Source organism: Pezoporus occidentalis, unplaced genomic scaffold (genome assembly GCF_034315485.1).
Source record: "Pezoporus occidentalis ecotype Australia unplaced genomic scaffold, CSIRO_AGI_Poc_V1 ctg4, whole genome shotgun sequence".
Taxonomy (NCBI): Eukaryota; Metazoa; Chordata; class Aves; order Psittaciformes; family Psittacidae; genus Pezoporus; species Pezoporus occidentalis.
The window spans coordinates 5018316-5036089 of NW_026915724.1; the positions used below are offsets into that span (position 1 = coordinate 5018316).

Consider the following 17774-nt stretch of genomic DNA (forward strand, 5'->3'; position numbering starts at 1 on the left):
CCTAGTCCCAAAAGACCTTATGTGTAAAAAGCCTTACACTTTACATTTCATGTATATGTTGCATGCATTTCAAAACAGACAAATCAGAACATGACTGAAAATGCAAAATTGCATATCAGCCTATAAACATTTGAAACATGGCCCAGACAGAGCAGGAGGTCCAGGGTTGCTTCAGAAGCCTCCGGGTACACACAACCACAGCTAAAGGTTGAAGAACTCTGAGTCACTCTAGTCCTTTCTCCTACCACTCCCTCCTTTTCCTGGCTCACAGCAAGTTCAGGAACTAAGGGCCTGGAGCTGAAAGGCATACATGCATGAAAGGACTGGCATCATTGCTCAACAGAGGTGTGAATTTTTAGCTTCCAAGGCAAGGAAAGACAATTTTTAAAAGTTGAATTGTTTTCTTAGTTCATTGAGTCTGGAGGTGTTACTATTGAAATTATCAAAGCATGTGGGAGACACAAGTGGTCAGACAAAGCACTCCTGACCTTCATGGAGAACCCATAGCTTCTGACTTTCTTCCAATAGTGACTGGAAAATAAAATCTCTGGTTTTACTCAAGAGGATTTTGGGGCCTGAAATAAATGATCTTGCTTATCTAGGAAAGCCAGCTGGTTAAGTGAGGTGATCCTTTCCCTCTGCTCAGCGCTAGTGAGGCCACACCTGCAGTGCTGGGTTCAGACCAGGCCCCCCAGTACAAGAGAGACATGGGCATACTGGAGACACTCTAGTAAAGGACCGTAAGGATAATGAAAGGATGGAAGCATCTCCGCTATGAGGAAGGGCTGAGAGAGCTGGGACTGTCCAGACTGAAGAAGAGTAGGCTCAAGAGTGATCTCATCAAAGTATATAGATACCTGAAGAGAAGGTGTACAGAGGATGGAGTCAGGCTTTTTTTCAGTGGCTGCCCAGTGCCAGGACAAGAGGCAACGGGCACAAACACTGTATACTGTTCAGCCTGGAGAAGAGAAGTCTGTGTGGAGACCTCATAGCAGTCTTCCAGTATATGAAGGGGGACTATAAGGATGCTGGGGAGTGACTTCATTAGGGACTGTAGTGATAGGACAAAGGGTAACAGGTTAAAACTTAAACAGGGGAAGTTTAGACTGGATATAAGGAAGAAGTTCTTTAGCATGGCAGGGGGATTGGAACTAGATGATCTTAAGGTCCTTTCCAACCCTAACTATTCTGTGATTCTAAACTGAAACATGGGTGATTCTCTTTGAACATTGGGAAACACTTTTTCACTGTGAGGGTTAGCAAACACTGGCACAGGTTGCCCAGAAAGGCTGTGGCATCTCCATCCCTGGAGATACTCAAAAGCCACCTGGACATGGTCCCGGACAACTGGCTTTAGGTGGCCCTGCTTCCTTTCCCCAAAACTTCCATAGTGTGATAACTATTACCACTAATTTTTGTGCCTTGTTTTGCCAAAAAGGTGGCAAGAACATTAACAATGATGTTGGAATTTATTGGTAACTGACAAGAGAAGGAAGGCAGGTGATGAGACTAAAACGAGCTCTCGTTAATGACTTTTCACAGGTGAATGACTGGCTGTCCAGAAAAGACCCACACAAATAAAGCATGAGGTTATGAGTAAAGAATGGTAGGCTGATGAGATGACAGAATATGCACCCTGAGAAAGGGCATATACAGGGGTAGCATGTGCTGGTTTTCCACTTTTCAGGCAGGATTTATCTTTTGTTTTATTTTTTAGTATTGTGCTATGGTGATGTCAACATTATAAGACCCAGATAAGCAAATGACTCAAAGAGCAAAAGATTGAGCAACTGGAAAACGATGCTTCTGCAAGATGTGCTCGGCCTCTGGCTCAGGAATAGGCTCTGTTAAGCAGGGAAGAGTACTTCTGAGGCAGCTGTGTCCCAAAATGTTCTTCTTGTAATTTCTTTTTAGCCAGTTCTGCTTCACACACTCCTGGACATTTAGTGTCCTGTCTGAACGGTATTGCATGCTACCTGTCAATATTCAGTCTCTTAAAGAAGGGAGAATTGGTTTAAGATCCTTTCTTCAGAGTGAGACATTGTCAGACAAGCCTGACAATTCTACAGCAAGAAATTACATTCCTCTTGCCACATTTCTCTGTTACAGAATAGTTACTGTCATTATGGCCTCAAAAGTAATAAAAGAATTGATTTAAATAATACGATTGCATAGCATCCATTTTTAAATACATGTAACTATATTGGAAGGAAGGTATTCCATCTGGTAACCCATCTGTAACTCCATCTATACAAGTAAGTAACCATAAGAGAACATTCACATATTTGAATTCTCTGAACATATTGTGACCTTCTGTTACTATTCACATAGAATATCTCAATTTAAATACGTGGGGTTTTTAATATCTTTCAACAACTGCAATATTGGAAAAAAGTAGCAAATTCAAGACGTATGAACCTTAAATGAACAGTCGTCAATTGTATATCCAAATTGCTCATGCTGTTATGTGGTCAGTTTGACCCAGAGAAGCAACGCAAAACTGACTTCCTACTTAATCTCAGTAAATCCAGTTCAAAGGCTTGGTGGACGACCTAGGTGACATGATACAAGCATTCTTCCCCTAGCATTTAAATTAGAGACTTAAAAATGATGTTTTAAGTAATAGTAATACACTTAACTTTTTCAACAAGATACTCAATGAAACACTGGGAAGTCTATTTTCCTCTGTGACTTACGAGAAAGTTCTGTCTATCCTCCCTAATTTAAAATGGGTCATGGAGGTAACAATAACTAGGACGTAAATCACAATCTTCTCTCTGGCTTTAATTTAAATTTCTTTCTGAAAGTCAAAGGATACGAAGTCCCTAGTTTACATAGCTTTGGCAACTTAGAAGTAAGTTATCTAGGACTTCAAGTAAAAAAGTCCCCTGAATTCTTACTTAGGCAGCACTGTGGTAATCTATTTTGCAAACAGCTGTAGCACTTAAGGCAGAATTCTACCTGTTCTTATACTAAGTTAACAAACTCACACTGCTGGTTACAGAGTTATTCATTTTAGCACAGCCTAATCAACTACAGCTAAGAATTAGGAAGATTAGCTTGAATAGTATAAATAAGTGCTTTGACCTATTCCTCAGGTTATTTTACCAGGAACAGATTAGGAAACAGCAGTACCACATCTTGGTACCTGCTCCTTGGGAATCAACAGCTGCTTCCAGTCTTCCCCAGCAGGTTCCCAACCTTTCTCCAGCACCTAACCGTTTTCTCCACTTGTTCCTCCTTCACGCAATTTTCTAAACAATCACCCTTTGACATCTGCAGCCTTTGCCTAAGCAAGCTCTTCCCTGAAATCCCCAACATAGTTCTCAGTTCCATCCTACGCCTACCCCCCAACTATTCGCTCCCAGATTCCTACAAGCTGGCTCCTTAACTAACATAGTTCCCAGGAGGGAGAGGATGCAGCAGGGGAGATGGCAGTCAGTAGTCATTTATTTTAAAGCTTCATTAATCCTCATGTAGGATTTATTACGCTGTCTTAGAAATGCTTACTTAATTGATGGCTGAGAAAGCCAAACTCTCTCTAAAGTGCTGATGAGTAACTATCTTATCTATATCCAGAAAGGAATGTCTATTCAGTGGTTGAGTTAAAACCCGAAGAATTAAAGTGATATGTAATCCCAGGGGGAGAGGAATTACAGGTTAATGGATGAGAATACAGAAGTCTCAGATATATTTCTTTTCTGAATGTCACTTAGTGGGAGAAAGTAAAAATTATTAAAAATGCATTTAATCAGCATAAATATTTCACCAGTAAAGAAGCAAAACCACATACACTATTCTTTACATGCTAAATGTAGAAAATGCCACTGGAAATATTTTGCAATAATTCAGCAGACGAACATTTCAGTAAATTAGTAGCTTCACTGTTAACCATTTATCACAAAAGTTCTTAGGGTTTCCCCCCATCCATTATAACAAGACCTTTGAGCTGGAAAATACTCAGAGCTGAAACTCAAAGTCTAAACCCATGGGTTTACAGTTGGCTCAAGCCAATCCGAAGGCTGCCAACAAAGGCACAGTCCAAACTTACACTGATGTTTTTTCTTTTTTTCTCTTAGTTTTCAGTTAAATCAACTTGCTAGTCTGACTCACTCTGTGACTGGCATCAATACTGGAGCTGATGCAATGGAAGTGGTGACATCACACCTTTTCAGCAGCAGCAAAGTCTTACACAGTTTTCAGCTCACCAGAAAAAATGCACTTTAAAAGGTATAAGGGCCAGAATACCATACAAGTAAATTCTGTGGAAAGTTAGGAGAATTAAGACTCCTCCAGACTAGGCTGTGGCTATAGGACAGGACAATGTGTGACAGCATATTGAATGTTTCTGAGGCTTCCGCTGCCAGCTTTGCAGTGCCATGGGTGCATGACACAACATGCTGCTCCTGCTGGAAGACTCCTTGCCAATTCAATTTGTTCAAACAAAACTTTGACAGGTTAACTTTGCCCCAGCGGGATGACTGCTACAACAGGCATTGGTTGCCCACACAGCCCTAACCCTCTGCGGTTCCGGCACTGTGCGTTCTTCCCCTGCAAGCAGGATAAAAGCAGACAGGTGGCATAAAAGCCTCAAGAAGCACTCTGCTAATTTGACAAAAGTGTAATCATGTGCCCACACCTGATCCAGATCAAATTTGTACTGTTGGGTGATGTGGCATGGCCCAGAGCCAGTGGTAATGATTGTGGAACCACAGCGCTCAGCTAAGGCTTCTCCTGCAGATGAATTACCCGTACAGGAGACTGTAAACACAGAATGTGGCCTATTACTGTGGAAACAGCTTGTGCAGGCTCCCCAGAACATGCCCCAATCCGCACAAAAGACACAGAGTGTAATCTCTTGCCAAACCACCTTTCTTTCTACCCTCAGAGAGAGGGTGCTGGGTTGCCTCTGACTGAGAGCATTAAGCAGGGGAGGGAAAAAAAAAAAAAGAGGAAATTACATGTCTGAGGTTTTTCTTTCAGGCAAATCTCTTATAAAAATAAAGGAGTGTACAAATGTCTTTGTTTCCCTGCCAACTTTTATAAGAACCAATTAAGACCAAGGAGAGCTTCATTTTCCTGTTTATTTCAGACAGAGAACAGCTAATGAATTTAACCTATTGATGATTTTGCAGCTGCCTGCTTTAATTTGCTTATGATTGAGAAACAAAAAGTTAGTGTAACAGCAATGAGCGGCCAAAGCCGCCGAGCGGTCACTGAAGCAGGATCCAGCTGTATGATCAAACTTCAGCTAGGCAGCCGTGAGAACAGCTGTCCTTCCAAGCAAGAAATCAGCATTAGAATTATTGCCACTGCTTAGCAGTTGCTTATTTCCAAATTGACTGATTCGTTCATAGTAAAGTCAATATAATCGTAAAGGCACAGAGTACTGGCATTTATTCCCTGCTAAAGAACATCATGCACTTTTCAACTTTACAATTTATCTATTGGTTGTAATAGAACATTCAGGCCACAAAATTCAGTGGTAATTGCTATCTATAAATGAAGAATTATGCTTTAACAGAAAACAGTCTTTAGGGGTAAATATTCACAGGCCTTAGCATAACTCCTATGTCTTAGTTCAGGCAAATCGATTACAAGGCATTTATTTTACCAAAGAGTCCTACCGACTTTATGGAAATCATACAGAATTCAACAGAGATTTTTACGACTGCTGTAAAACCTACAAGATAATATTTTTCATGTCCTTTTGATTGAGGTGAGATCCCAGCCCTCTACAAATCAGTGACAGAAAATGAACACCCAATCATTCTCAGCTCTTATTTATAAATTTTTCCATAAACTTCTCTGCATGACTGGAGAACCTTATGGGTTTTGCTCACATTAAATTCTACAGTGTTTTGTGGTTTGGTTTTGTTTTCATTTTCCTCAAAAGTACTGGGAAGGATGATTCACTTCAGCAAAAGAGATGTACTTTATTTTCTTGCTTTCCTTAAAAACCAGCTCTTCAAACTTTAACATGTCATTTCAAAATAATATTTCAAAACAATTAACAAGTATTAGGCAGGGATTCCCAAACTATGGTATCCTAGCAGCAGGCTACCTAAGCTACTTAGGAAGGCATGTGCAGTCCTTGGGAACCACTGCACCAGCCAAGGTTAACCCTGTGTCAGCTCATGCATGAAGCTTTGTATAGTTCTAACAAATGGAAACAGGAATATTGAATAACAGCTAACTCTCCAAATTTGCACTGTTACGTGTTTATTCTATTCCAAAATCACAAACCTGGAGATGTGAGTCTTTTCCTGGGAAGCAGAGCAAAAACTGCCTCCTTACAGCAAGTAGAAATTGGCCACCAGCACCCTCTGGCTGGAATGTTGCAGGATTATAGCATGTGCATGGAGTTTATGCCATGGAAAGGGGAAATGATTTGCTGCAGTATATATGCCGTATCAGAGCAGAACAGAATCCATATTATGTATTACTTGGTTACAGTCAGTATATGCTGCTACTGTTCATTCACATCACAATCTCTTCTTCTAGTGCTGAGCACCTGACTCTGTAATCTTTCATCATCAGCTTTTGATGTCACAATTCGTAATAGGCAATTTGCAATAACGGATTTCACCAATTCATCCTTTTCCTATTTGCATATTATTTAAAAATCACATGCAATTTATGTATGGTTACAAATTACATACAAAACAGTGTTTGTTCCTACATTTGATAAGTACCAATTATCAAATAAGTTTGCATGCTGAACATTTGTTCTTTTTTCCAAGTAGTGCTTAGAAAGATCTATTTCACCAGTTGTTTCCTCAAATGGACATTCATGTATATAAACATAATAAAGTGACAAGAAAACAAAAGTATATCTGAAAATCGAATTACATAGCAATTATGCTTTGATTTCATATGCTGTTTTAACTTGCAATAAACTAGTCACTTGTAATGCAAATGGTATTGACTTGCAGTGTATTAGTATTCATTCTGACTTCTCTAAAATAAAAGTTGATTCTCCCATTATCTGGGAATTGATTACCTTAGCTACAGATTCAAGGATGGGTAGTTTGCCCACAGATCATCCAGTTCAAGATGAGCAGTAATGTAAGCAATCTTTCATCAAATTCAGTTATTCAGGCCCATTAGCTCTCAAGTCTTCGTGCTCTGCAGTAAACTATAAGGATCTTTCATTAGAGGCTTCACACTCATTTTGTCTTTTTTAGACAAATTACAGATACTGTAGAATATGTTTTTTCTACTTATTTTGTGTAATCATGAATTGAGTGTACAAGTAGAACTTGCATACAACTCAGCAGATGTCATGGTTTTCCCTGGTTTTAGTTATTCCATAAAACATGCTGTCTTACAAGTTTTGAACAATTTGCAAACTAGCGTATTTATTCAAATTTTATACATTTTAGAATGGAATTGCATGGTAAAGAATTATATTAATAAAGATTCAAAGTCCAAGGTGAGATTAAACATTATAAAGGCTGAGTATTTTCTTAGGCCTATACTTGTAAAAAGTAGTCTACAAACCTCTAGTCAAATAATTTAACCTAGAAAAGTGCTGACATGGTATTGATTTATGTAGATTTAACTGATGCTCTGACACATGACTAGAGGGTGTTCTCCTAATCCCAGCTCAGCAAATCATGTAAGGACAAGCATAAAATTAAGTATATACTTTGTACTACTAATACTTTATGCCAATTTTTGCAGCTAATTCTGCTCTCCCTGTCTTGTATCATAAATATTATATATGTATTCCATGTTATATATTCCATATATCTGCTACATATTTCAATATATGTTACATACCTACTTGAAAGAATATCTTGATGTGAGATCTTGAAACTAGATCTTCTAAAATGAGCTACTTTTTGTATTATATAGTATCTGATTAATCCATTACATAAACCTTTAATCCATTACATAAACTCACCATGGTGCTCCTGTTGCCTGTTATATACCTGCTGCTTGTACCCGCTGAACAGCTTGTCTGGTCCCACTTTCGGGGGGGGGGGGGGGGGGGGGGGTTAAGGTTAATTTTCTTCCAGCTTAATGCCCCAAACTCTCTTAGCTTACCCTAGAGCTGAGCATCAGTATTGGTAGGAGCAAACAGCCAGCAGGAGTGAGATGGAAGGGCATGGCCCCTCTGCACAGCAACATTTAACTTAGCACAGATGTATTTTAAACCCATATTTCCAGTGCACTCCACACCATTAAGAGGCTCAGCCTCTGTGCTTTAGTGCATGACTTCCTCCCTTCCCCCTCAGCTTTTAACCAAGAGACTTGTCTCTAATTACATGCAAAGCTGCTTTTAAGAAACTGATCGAAAAATGTTCTCCTAGTACTCAGACTGGCTTTTACCTGAACATAAAAGTCAGTTTATCAGAGTTAATCCTTTTAGTATGCACTTGCCTTACAAAGTATAATTTTCTTTCATTTGGTCAAGACAAAGGAATTCAGGAATTTCTGTAAGCTAACCCTCCCATTGCTTTGTTGCGGTTTTGTTGACATATTGGCAACATTCTGTCCAGTTTTAATTGGATTTAAGCACATAGAAATTTAGTGAGTTGTAAATCAGACAGGATTCCAGCTACCCTTTTGCTGTTTTTAAAAACAAAAGGCCTAGCAAAGAATAAACCTAAATAAAACCACAGGTAGTCTGTTGAAAGTAATGAAATCTTCTCGCTGCATTTGCTCAGGTAGTTAATGGAAAGGCCGACAGAATGACAGATGTTTTTCCAGACTTTCAAGGAGAAGTCATGCTAACGCTAACCCTGACACATTCTTTCCTTCACAAAGAAATGTCAGGATGCTACATGGTGGAAAAACATGAGTTGCTGCAAATAACTTAATCCTCTCACTTCTATTCAGCTGAATGGGATTACCTTCTACTGCTATAGGTTTTGATAGACGAGCAGTCCCACCAATTAGCTAAAAAGCAAGCACAGAAATATGAAACACTCGATCAATGTTTGATACAAGCTCAAATTTAATGGAGAAACTGAGGAGTATATTTGAGCATCTTTTGAAAAGGCAGAAAAAACAACTACTTGTAATATAATGGAGTGATTTAATTTGAATACAATTAGTATACATTTTTTACTGCTAATATAATCCTCTAATTGTTAATGCTAATTGTAGTTAATATTTATTTCAACTTAACGCTTTTTGTGAGGGAATAATTGCACAAAATGGCACTTCGATAAAAATAAAACTGAATAGTAAAAAAGCTGAAGTGGAACAGGAAGGTGGGTGTAAGAGAAAGACTGCTCAGTTCCGGCATGCAGTCATTTAACTATCACGTGTGCAAATGTTGTGAGTTACTCGAGTTCCCATTTTGATTTGCTTCCCCCACCAACAAGAAACTCTTGTTTACGTGTCCTTTTTGCTGCTAGATATTTTCCAATAATTTTAGCATATAGAAAAAAGAAACTATTCTACATGATCATACAAATGAGCTTCTACAGCAAAGGAGTGTGCTCATGTTTAATATAACTATATTAAAATGTTCTTTCTCTGAACAATTCTAGTGTTAAAGGTCTCATTTTTGAGCTTTAAACAACAAACTCCTTTCCTTCAGTTCTGGACAATACAATACAGTGAGATAAATAAAGTACTGTTGCTTCAACCTAGTTTTAATATTTTAAAGCAGTTTACCACACACTAAACAGGCCAGTAAAGAATCAGATAGGACACCAGGAATCTTTTGCATCTAAATGCAACTTCCAAATCCAAACCTAACTCTCAGTCCTTAATTATGCAACTAACTGCTTAATTCTTTCAAAAATACAAGACAAAATTGCTTTAAAAAAATCTTGTTAAGAATGTGCTGAAAATTATCCTTTTATGTAAAGAAATCTTGAAAGGATGTGCAATTTTCATGAGATATTGGGGCAACATATAAAACATTAAAAAAAATTGCAAAACCAGATGAAAATAAACTACATTTTCTAAAGACAGAACAGGTGATGCTCTACAGCTTATCATGGACACTACCAGGTACTGTACACTGAACAGTATGTTGGTAAATGATTCAGCTGACAAATGTGCAATGCATTTGTCGTATCTGTTCACACGGGTCCAAACCCATTAACAACACAAAAAGCTGTGAATTTTCAGCTTCTAATAACACCATTAAACTTGTAAGCTGCACCTCTGAAACTGCACCTGGGGTTCACATATCCTCCCACTCTGATATTAAAAATATTCTGTTCATCAGCTGTTATTATGCATGCAAAAATGACACAAAGAGAAGCTTTCTCCACAGGCTTATGGTGACACCAACGCCCTTAGTAATTTTAACACTACTGTAGCATGAGGTTTTTTTGTCCAGACAACTGTTATCACTGAGAAAAACAGAACTTCAATGGCTGAGACCCCTTAAGTTGTGCACACTCCAGCAAGAAAGAATAACAGCATAAGAAGAATCACCTTTTCAAAACTGTTATTCCCAATAATATCTTCAGTGGAGCTACAAAAAGCTGTCTTTGAACCGACATTGAACTTTTGACAGCCTGTAGCTATGTTCAGAACTGACTTTTGGTAGCTTGCTTCCATGGTCAGTCCCTGTTCCTGGAGACCACAAACTGACAGTAAAACTCCCATCTTAAATAAAGCATAGAGAGGGATTCTTAGAGATGGAAGCAAAGAAAAACCAAAATCCTCTGGGATCACTCTTTTTAACTTTCTGCTCCACCTTGCTGGTTTTGGTGCAGAATTCGCATGTCTCTGTTAGCCATGTCAGTTTAGTGAAACTGAAGTTATTACAAATACTGAAAATATTCTAAATAGTTTCAATACAATATTCAAAATACCAGGAATTGAAGCAAAAGCAAACAAGCAGTCTGCCCAAGCAAGTCCAACCAACTTAATCTGCTTCTCCAGCAGTGACAAAACCTGTAGCTAATGGGAACACAGTACACATGACATAGCTTGTCTTTGCTGATGCTGCCCTTCTACACAGTGCACCCTGACACTACCATAAACAAAATCACTTATCTTACTTCATCTGATCAACTTCGCAGACACAATGTGAAATGTCTAAAATGAAGAGAAAATGTGCATTGTGTTCCTTCCCTTCAGTGAAGAGAAAGGCAACTTCAAAGAATAACTTGACTGGCCTGCCATCTTTCCCTTAATTATTGAGTATGAAATCAGTTTTAGGCAACTACTCTTTAGGTTAAGCTTAAGTTAGGAAAGATGAACCTGGGCTACAGAGCAGATAAAGCTACTCCAATATGGGTGCAGAAATGATTAGAAACCATTCCCAGAGGAGTTAGCAAGGGATGACAGGATATATGAAATACCATTCTTCAGGTGTCTTCCAGATCTTGGACTCACTCAGTCATAAAATTTTCACTGTTGATCTGGTTGATTTTGAAAGCATCCTTATTAAATTGGCAGATGACAGACAGCCGAGAAAGACTGCAAGTATATTGAAGGACAGGACTAGTAATCAGTATTTACCAACTGAAAAAGAAAATGGGCTGAGGAAATCACAACACACTCAGGTAAAAGCAAATGCAAATTATCCCACTCAGGAAGGATGAACACAGTGAGAGGATAGCTAAAAGTTCTGCACAAATTGATCTGCGGGTGCAGGGAATGACAAACCAAACAGGAGTTAAAAATGTTGTATTGCCAAAAAATTCAAAGCCCGATCCAGACCCAGGGTAAGTCAGAGGGAAGGGACACACCAAACAGGGACAGGAGTATGCTTCAACTGGGCTACCAGATGTCTGGAAGTTCTGTGGAAATATACAATATTCACTCAGACAATAAATCTCAACAGAAAAGAGGATGTATTTGGATATATGCTAGAGAAATAGCACATGCCAAAAATGATGTGTAAAAATGCAGTTGCTGAGGACATAACAAATGAAAAGACATTTTTCCTGTGTACAGAAATTACTGTGCCTTTCATACCATGTAACTTCTTCAGGCAAGAGAAAAAGCTAAACACTCTTGTACTTGTCTTGATCATGTACCTGTAAAAATAAGTATTTTCTGTATTCTTAGGGTGTGTTCAAAGTACAAGCGTGTTATGCTTTTGGGGATCTGTATTTTTGTTTTTGTACAAGAACATGGGAAAAGCATCTCTTTTTGTTCAGACTGTTAAGCTCTGCCAGTGTTAGTTGCCTGTGCCCCAGTGGCACTCTGTGCTGTGTGATTAGCCCAGAAGAATGTCTGCTGGAGTACCCGTGTGATTTCATCCTCTTCTCATATGAACTAAGAAACTGATTCTGTTATCTTCCATCTCTCCAGTTTCACAAATGCCCTTCTTCATGATAAACCCAACCATCATTAATGCTTCTTCCTTGCTGGACAGCACCCTGAAAATTATAATGATGTATACAAGACAGTAACTGTAAATGTGAAAAGAATAATTGAAACTTAACACTCTCTCAATGTGAAGAAACTCTGATGTGTAGTCTCTATTAAAGGCTGTATATGCCATGATTAAGAAGCTACAATAAACAGAGCTTATACAGGTCAACTGTGGCACTTCATGATGCCATATGATGCATTTAAGAAGTGCAGCACCATGGTGCTCGAACAACTCCATGGCTCAGAGGGAAAATAACATCATTCAAACAAAATGTTGTGAATAAACACTTTGGTGTTGCTATACCTCTGTAACAAACTAACTAAAAATTTCTGTCATGTGCTACAAGATCTTAACTTTTTCACTGTGAGGGTGATGAGACATGGGAACAGGTTGCCCAGAAAAAGTTATTGCTGCCCCATCCCTGGCAGTGTTCAAGGCCAGGTTGCAAGGGGTTTTAAGCAGCCTGGACTAGTGGAAGGTGTCCCTGTCCATGGCAGAGGGGTTTGAACTAGGTGACCCTGAAGGTCCCTTCCAACCCGAACCATTCTGTGATTCAATGATTCTATGGACTTGCAGCAAGACAAGACAGCAGACAGAAAAGGCAAGATGTAACATATTAAGCATGTATTATTTTTGTACACAAGCATATACAGGCACTTTTTTTGTGACTTATACCGTAATTGCAAGGCTTTGTCTATCATCCTGAGGTGGGATTATTCTTCATAAATTCATAAAAACAATTATCACCTGGCTAATATTACTAACTTCTGTATTTATTAAAAATAGTCATTTTTCCTGAAAGCAGAACACTTATGGAATCAGTCACTGCCTGGAAAATCTATGCCTATTTTGTAATAATGTATTTCAGATTCCTCACAGGTGTTTATGCAACATTAATTAGAGATCAAAGATAACTTGTTTATTAACAAAGGAAAACATTGGTTATGCTATTTTAGCTCAAAATGAGCACAAATATGACCTTAACAGTTTCAGCTTGTCAGTTGGAAAGTACACAGAGCTGATATGAACTGTAAAACACATTATCAATAATTTTTATTTATAGTTTGACCATATGGGTTTGAAATATACACTATGTACATTCAGTAAAAGTAGGAATATACTTTTTGCCTACCAAAAAAACCCCATGATATATTGTTCATAAATTGAATTTTACATTGACTAGAGTAAAAATCCATCCTACCTGAGCACAGAAAACTCATCTGTTATTAGCAGGAAAGAACCAGAAGTAATTTTGAAAACATGAATGAGGGAGGGAAATCCTGACTCCAGTGAAGCTGGAGGAGTTCAATCAGTAACTTAAATGTGCTGTTGATTTAATGTAAGCAGGCCAAATATAAGTACACTGCTGAAGAATGCAGAAGAAAACGTGACATACCTTAATTACTGAAAAAAGATGAGTATGTTATTTTACTTTGAATTATGGTGTGGTTATTATATTTTGAATTATTGCACATGTACATTATAAAGTCATACTGTGAATGCTTGTGACATTTTTATTTCAAGATACGGGAGAAAAACAAATGAAGAAAGCTTTTAAGAGGCAGCAGTTGATCCAGTGTCCCCTCTTGTGTTCATATTTTCGTGTCGTGGAGGCTATTTGTAAGGCAACGTGGGATTGCAGTTCTGCAAAAGAATGAGGTGCATTTGTGGCCTTCATTGCTCAAACAGCCACCAGTCCACATCCATAAAACTTCTTGCTTCTGTAACTAGTTCACAGATGAAAATCTTCCCTACAAACCACCTATTCCTTCCAAATGGGCTCTTCCAAAGCTGTGTCACTGCCTATAAATAACCATTATCATGTGAAATCCAAACCTTTCTGCCAGTAAGCAAGCACTTAGAACAATGTATTATGCAAACTTAAATAATATGAATCATTTTGCAAAATCTGATTTTTAAGTGGGTACAGGCACTTCATGTATTACTAAAACAGAAACGTTCCTTTACCTATCTTGCTGTATTTAGAACTTTTTTTAATGATGGAGAAATAAAAGAGACGAAAGGATGGCAAAAAGCAGCGGCAGTGAGTGACAACGGGAGGCTTGGTCCTAAAAAACAAAGTTTAAAGTGTCCCAGGTAACGTGATGTACACAGCTACGGGCCACATCCCCTCATGAAATTTTCCTGCTTCTTGCAGCCCTTACCCTGGAGAATTATGGTTTGCCAAGAATCTCATTTTCTACCTCCACAAAGATTACACGGTGTTATTACCTCTTCAACTTGTGAAAATCCCACCCCTCCACGTTTTAGAACCTGAACAGCTAGAATTCAAATGCAAATACAAATTCCTCCGTGTATAGCTTTTGCGAGACAATGCGTTTTAAGCAGTTATCTTCCCCCATTTGATTTTGAATAGCCATGCGTTCATGGGCAAGCCGTTCAGGCCGGTGGGTGCCTGACTACAGAAGGTGGATCGCACCCCGGGGCAACCGTAGCCCCCCGGCCAAGGGGACACAGCTGCGCGGACCCGAGAGCTGACGGAGAACGCGGGCAACCAGCCCCTCCACGGCCGCCTTCCCTCAACGGCTCCCGGCCCCCTCAGACCTCGCCCGCGTAGCGCCCGGCGTGGCACGTGCTCAGCCCATTGAGTGGGAAGAGGGAGGCAGGCAAGTGAAGGAGGAAGGTGCCGCCTCCGGCCCCGGGGCGGGCAGCACTGCGGGGCGGGGTGCACCACAACCGGCACCCCTCAGTCCTCCCACCCCCACCCGCGCCTCCGGCATCGCCGCCGGCCGCCACCGAAGGCGCGAACAGGAGAGCGCATGCGCCTGCCGCGGCGCGCGGGGCCCGCTGGCGCCGCCGAGCCACCCTGCTGCGCACGGGCGGGAGGAAGGGGAGAGTGGGTAGTTACGTGATGACGCTCTGCGTGTCGCCAGTCGCGCGACCCACGCAGAGTCCGTCGGGCTTGTGCCTCCTCCTGGGCCAGTGCGCTCGGGGCTGTGCAGAGTGGGGGCGGGCGGGCGGGGCGAAGGCTTGCTTTCTCCCTCCCCCCCCCTTCTCCTCCTCATCATCCTCCTCCTTCTCCCTCTTCTTCCTCCTCTTCTTCTTCCCTCCTTCTCCTCCTCCTCTTTCTTCCTTCTTCTTCTTTCCCCTCCTCCCCGGGTCCTTTCTCCGAGGGCCCGACCCCTTTCCCCCGGCGGAGCAGGGCCGTGTAGCGGCGGCGCCTCCTCCGCCTCCTCCCGGCTGTGCCGGACAATAGGGGCGAGCGCGGCGTGTGTCTCACCCAAAGCGGCCCCCCCAGGCCGGCCTCGACTCCATGCGCGGCGCCGGGCAGCGGGGCTGACAGCGGCTCCCGCCGGCGGCAGCGAGGCCCGAGGGAGCGGCCCCGGACTCCGGGCCGGGACTCGCAGCCTCCGGCCCTTCCAGAGGCGTCCCGCTTTGCCGCCTCCCCCTTGCTCCCGGCGGCCCTTCCCGCCAGGCTTTGGCGGCTGCGGACAAAGGCCCGGGGCCCGGCGCGGCCCGGCCCGACCCCCCGGGGGGTGCGGGGTTGGTGAGGAGGCGCCGGGCCCCCGCGGGGTTTTGCCGCGGGCTCCCCCCCACCGCCCCGCTGCGGCGAGCCCTGCGCGGGCAGGTGCGGCGGCGGGCGAGGCCGCTGCCCTGCGGCGGGTCGGCGCACGGAGGCTTCTTCAATGGAAGTATGTTACCAGCTGCCGGTGCTGCCGCTGGACAGACCGGTGCCACAGCACGTCCTCAGCCGCAGAGGGGCCATCAGCTTCAGCTCCAGCTCCGCGCTCTTCGGCTGCCCCAACCCCCGGCAGCTCTCGCAGGTAGGTATCGCCACCGGGCCCGCCGGCTCCCGCCTCTTCACCGGAGCGGCAGGGGTCTGAGTCCACTCAGCGTCCCGCTAGTCCCCTGCCCGGGAGAGCGTCTCCGGCTCCTGCTGGGCGCCAGGGCCTGCCTTTGGTGTCGGCAGGGAGCTGAAGTGCCGGGGGGGGGAGGGTGGGCTGGCGGTGGAGCTGCCCCCAGCGGCTCCCGCATTGCTGTGGCGGCGGCTGGGGCGAACGAACGGCCTGCTTGTCGCTCCGGCCCCGCCGCCGGTCGCGGCTTCCCCGCGGCAGCGAGGACGACGAGAAAAATACAACGTTTTGTACGTTAATGGCTAGTTACTGTCGAGGCTGCCTTTTTAGCGAGCGGTAAACTCGCTATTATTTCCAGAGACGGTGAATTATTTGCTTCTTCTGTAATTTTTAAACGAGGGCTGTTTGCTAGCTTTTTAGCTTGGGCTTTCTCTGAAGGGTCTTTCCTATGGGGCTGCCAAAAGCTGCAGTGACTTTACTAAAATAATGAACGTGCACTGCAGTGTTTTATTTGGGATGCTAAGCTATTTCTCCCTCCAACTATAAAGACTTGCCAATCCGTCTAGAAAGAGACAAAGATCCTTGGCTTTTTCACTTCCATGGTATTGTTCCCTGCCCGTATTACATCAGTTACAAGATGAACTATACTGTATTTTGTTTTATCTGATCGTGTTGGAAATACTACAAATAGGGTCATTATAACTATTAGGACAAAAGGGAACTTTTTTTTCCCCTTATGAACACTGCCCTAAATTTCTGAATATGCATTACTATGATTTCCCAGCAAACAGTGATGAAATTATGTTCTGATGGAAGTCCCTAGAGAAAATGTGGAATTATGGTGGAAAGCATGTGTTTTGGTGAGAAGTCAGCTGGTTTGGGCTTCGAGGGTTTTTCTGTAGCGTCAGGATTGAAAGTGCTCTCTAGTATGTTGACCTAACAGAAGATGTTGCCTTTGCGCTTTGCATGTGTAATAGTCGTTTTTATTGTTTAAGTTTTTGGGGTATCTTACACAGTTATTCTTCTTTACCATGGCTTGCTTCACTTCATATATGCACATATAGAAAGTACTGGTCTCTTTTGTCTTTGTCCCTCGTTTGGTAGCAGGGAAGCTCTGTGTGTGTGAGCATTAGGCATGTGTATGTTTGGGAAGGAAGAGTCGACAAAATACTGTTAATGACCAGAAATTTGAATGCATGTGAAAATAATTATTAGTAAGCAAATGAAGATGAGTGTATGCTGACAACCCTTCCTTCCTTCCTTCCTCGAGTATGAATATAATGGTTGACCAAAACTTTGTTTTTATCATAAATTAGTTTTCCACATAGCAAATGAGTTGGAATATTTTCTATTTGTACCACTTGATCTTGAGTTGTGCCTGGTGGTGGTGAATTTTCCGTTCATATGTCTTCTTGAAAGTCCAGCCTAATGTAGCATGTTTTGTCCTGTGCATGTAAGAGTAAAGTGTCTTGTTTGAAGCATTTGTGGCCTTCTGGAAAAGGAATAGGCAAAATGGTCAAGGTGGTAGATTGTATTTATTCCTTTTCTGTGTGGTCTCTGGGGCAGGTGACACATGAAGTGTATACAAGTTTATCAAATTAAATATGGTATTGACATTTAAGGTTGGTTTTTTGTTTTTTTTTTTTTTCAACTTT

General features: G+C 41.8%; 1 protein-coding gene and 1 long non-coding RNA gene across 4 annotated transcripts in view; one reads left to right on the top strand and one right to left on the bottom strand.

Moving 5' to 3' along the window:
• Nucleotides 1-6891: 6891 nt before the first annotated feature.
• Nucleotides 6892-16103, bottom strand: LOC134171245 (uncharacterized). The gene is made up of 4 exons (XR_009967554.1): nucleotides 15967-16103; nucleotides 13701-13948; nucleotides 12175-12308; nucleotides 6892-7128 (listed from the first exon to the last, which is right to left on the bottom strand). It is a non-coding gene; the product is annotated as an uncharacterized LOC134171245 (long non-coding RNA).
• The window catches only part of PDE7A (phosphodiesterase 7A), a 76315-nt gene continuing 73903 nt past the window's right edge, over nucleotides 15363-17774 (top strand). The window contains exon 1 of one of the 3 annotated variants that reach the window (XM_062633279.1): nucleotides 15363-16089. In XM_062633279.1, coding sequence (XP_062489263.1) covers nucleotides 15952-16089 — 138 coding nt within the window. In that variant the 5' untranslated portion in view covers nucleotides 15363-15951. The remainder of the gene's footprint in view (nucleotides 16090-17774) is intronic. The other 2 variants (XM_062633280.1, XM_062633284.1) reach the window with 2 other exon arrangements.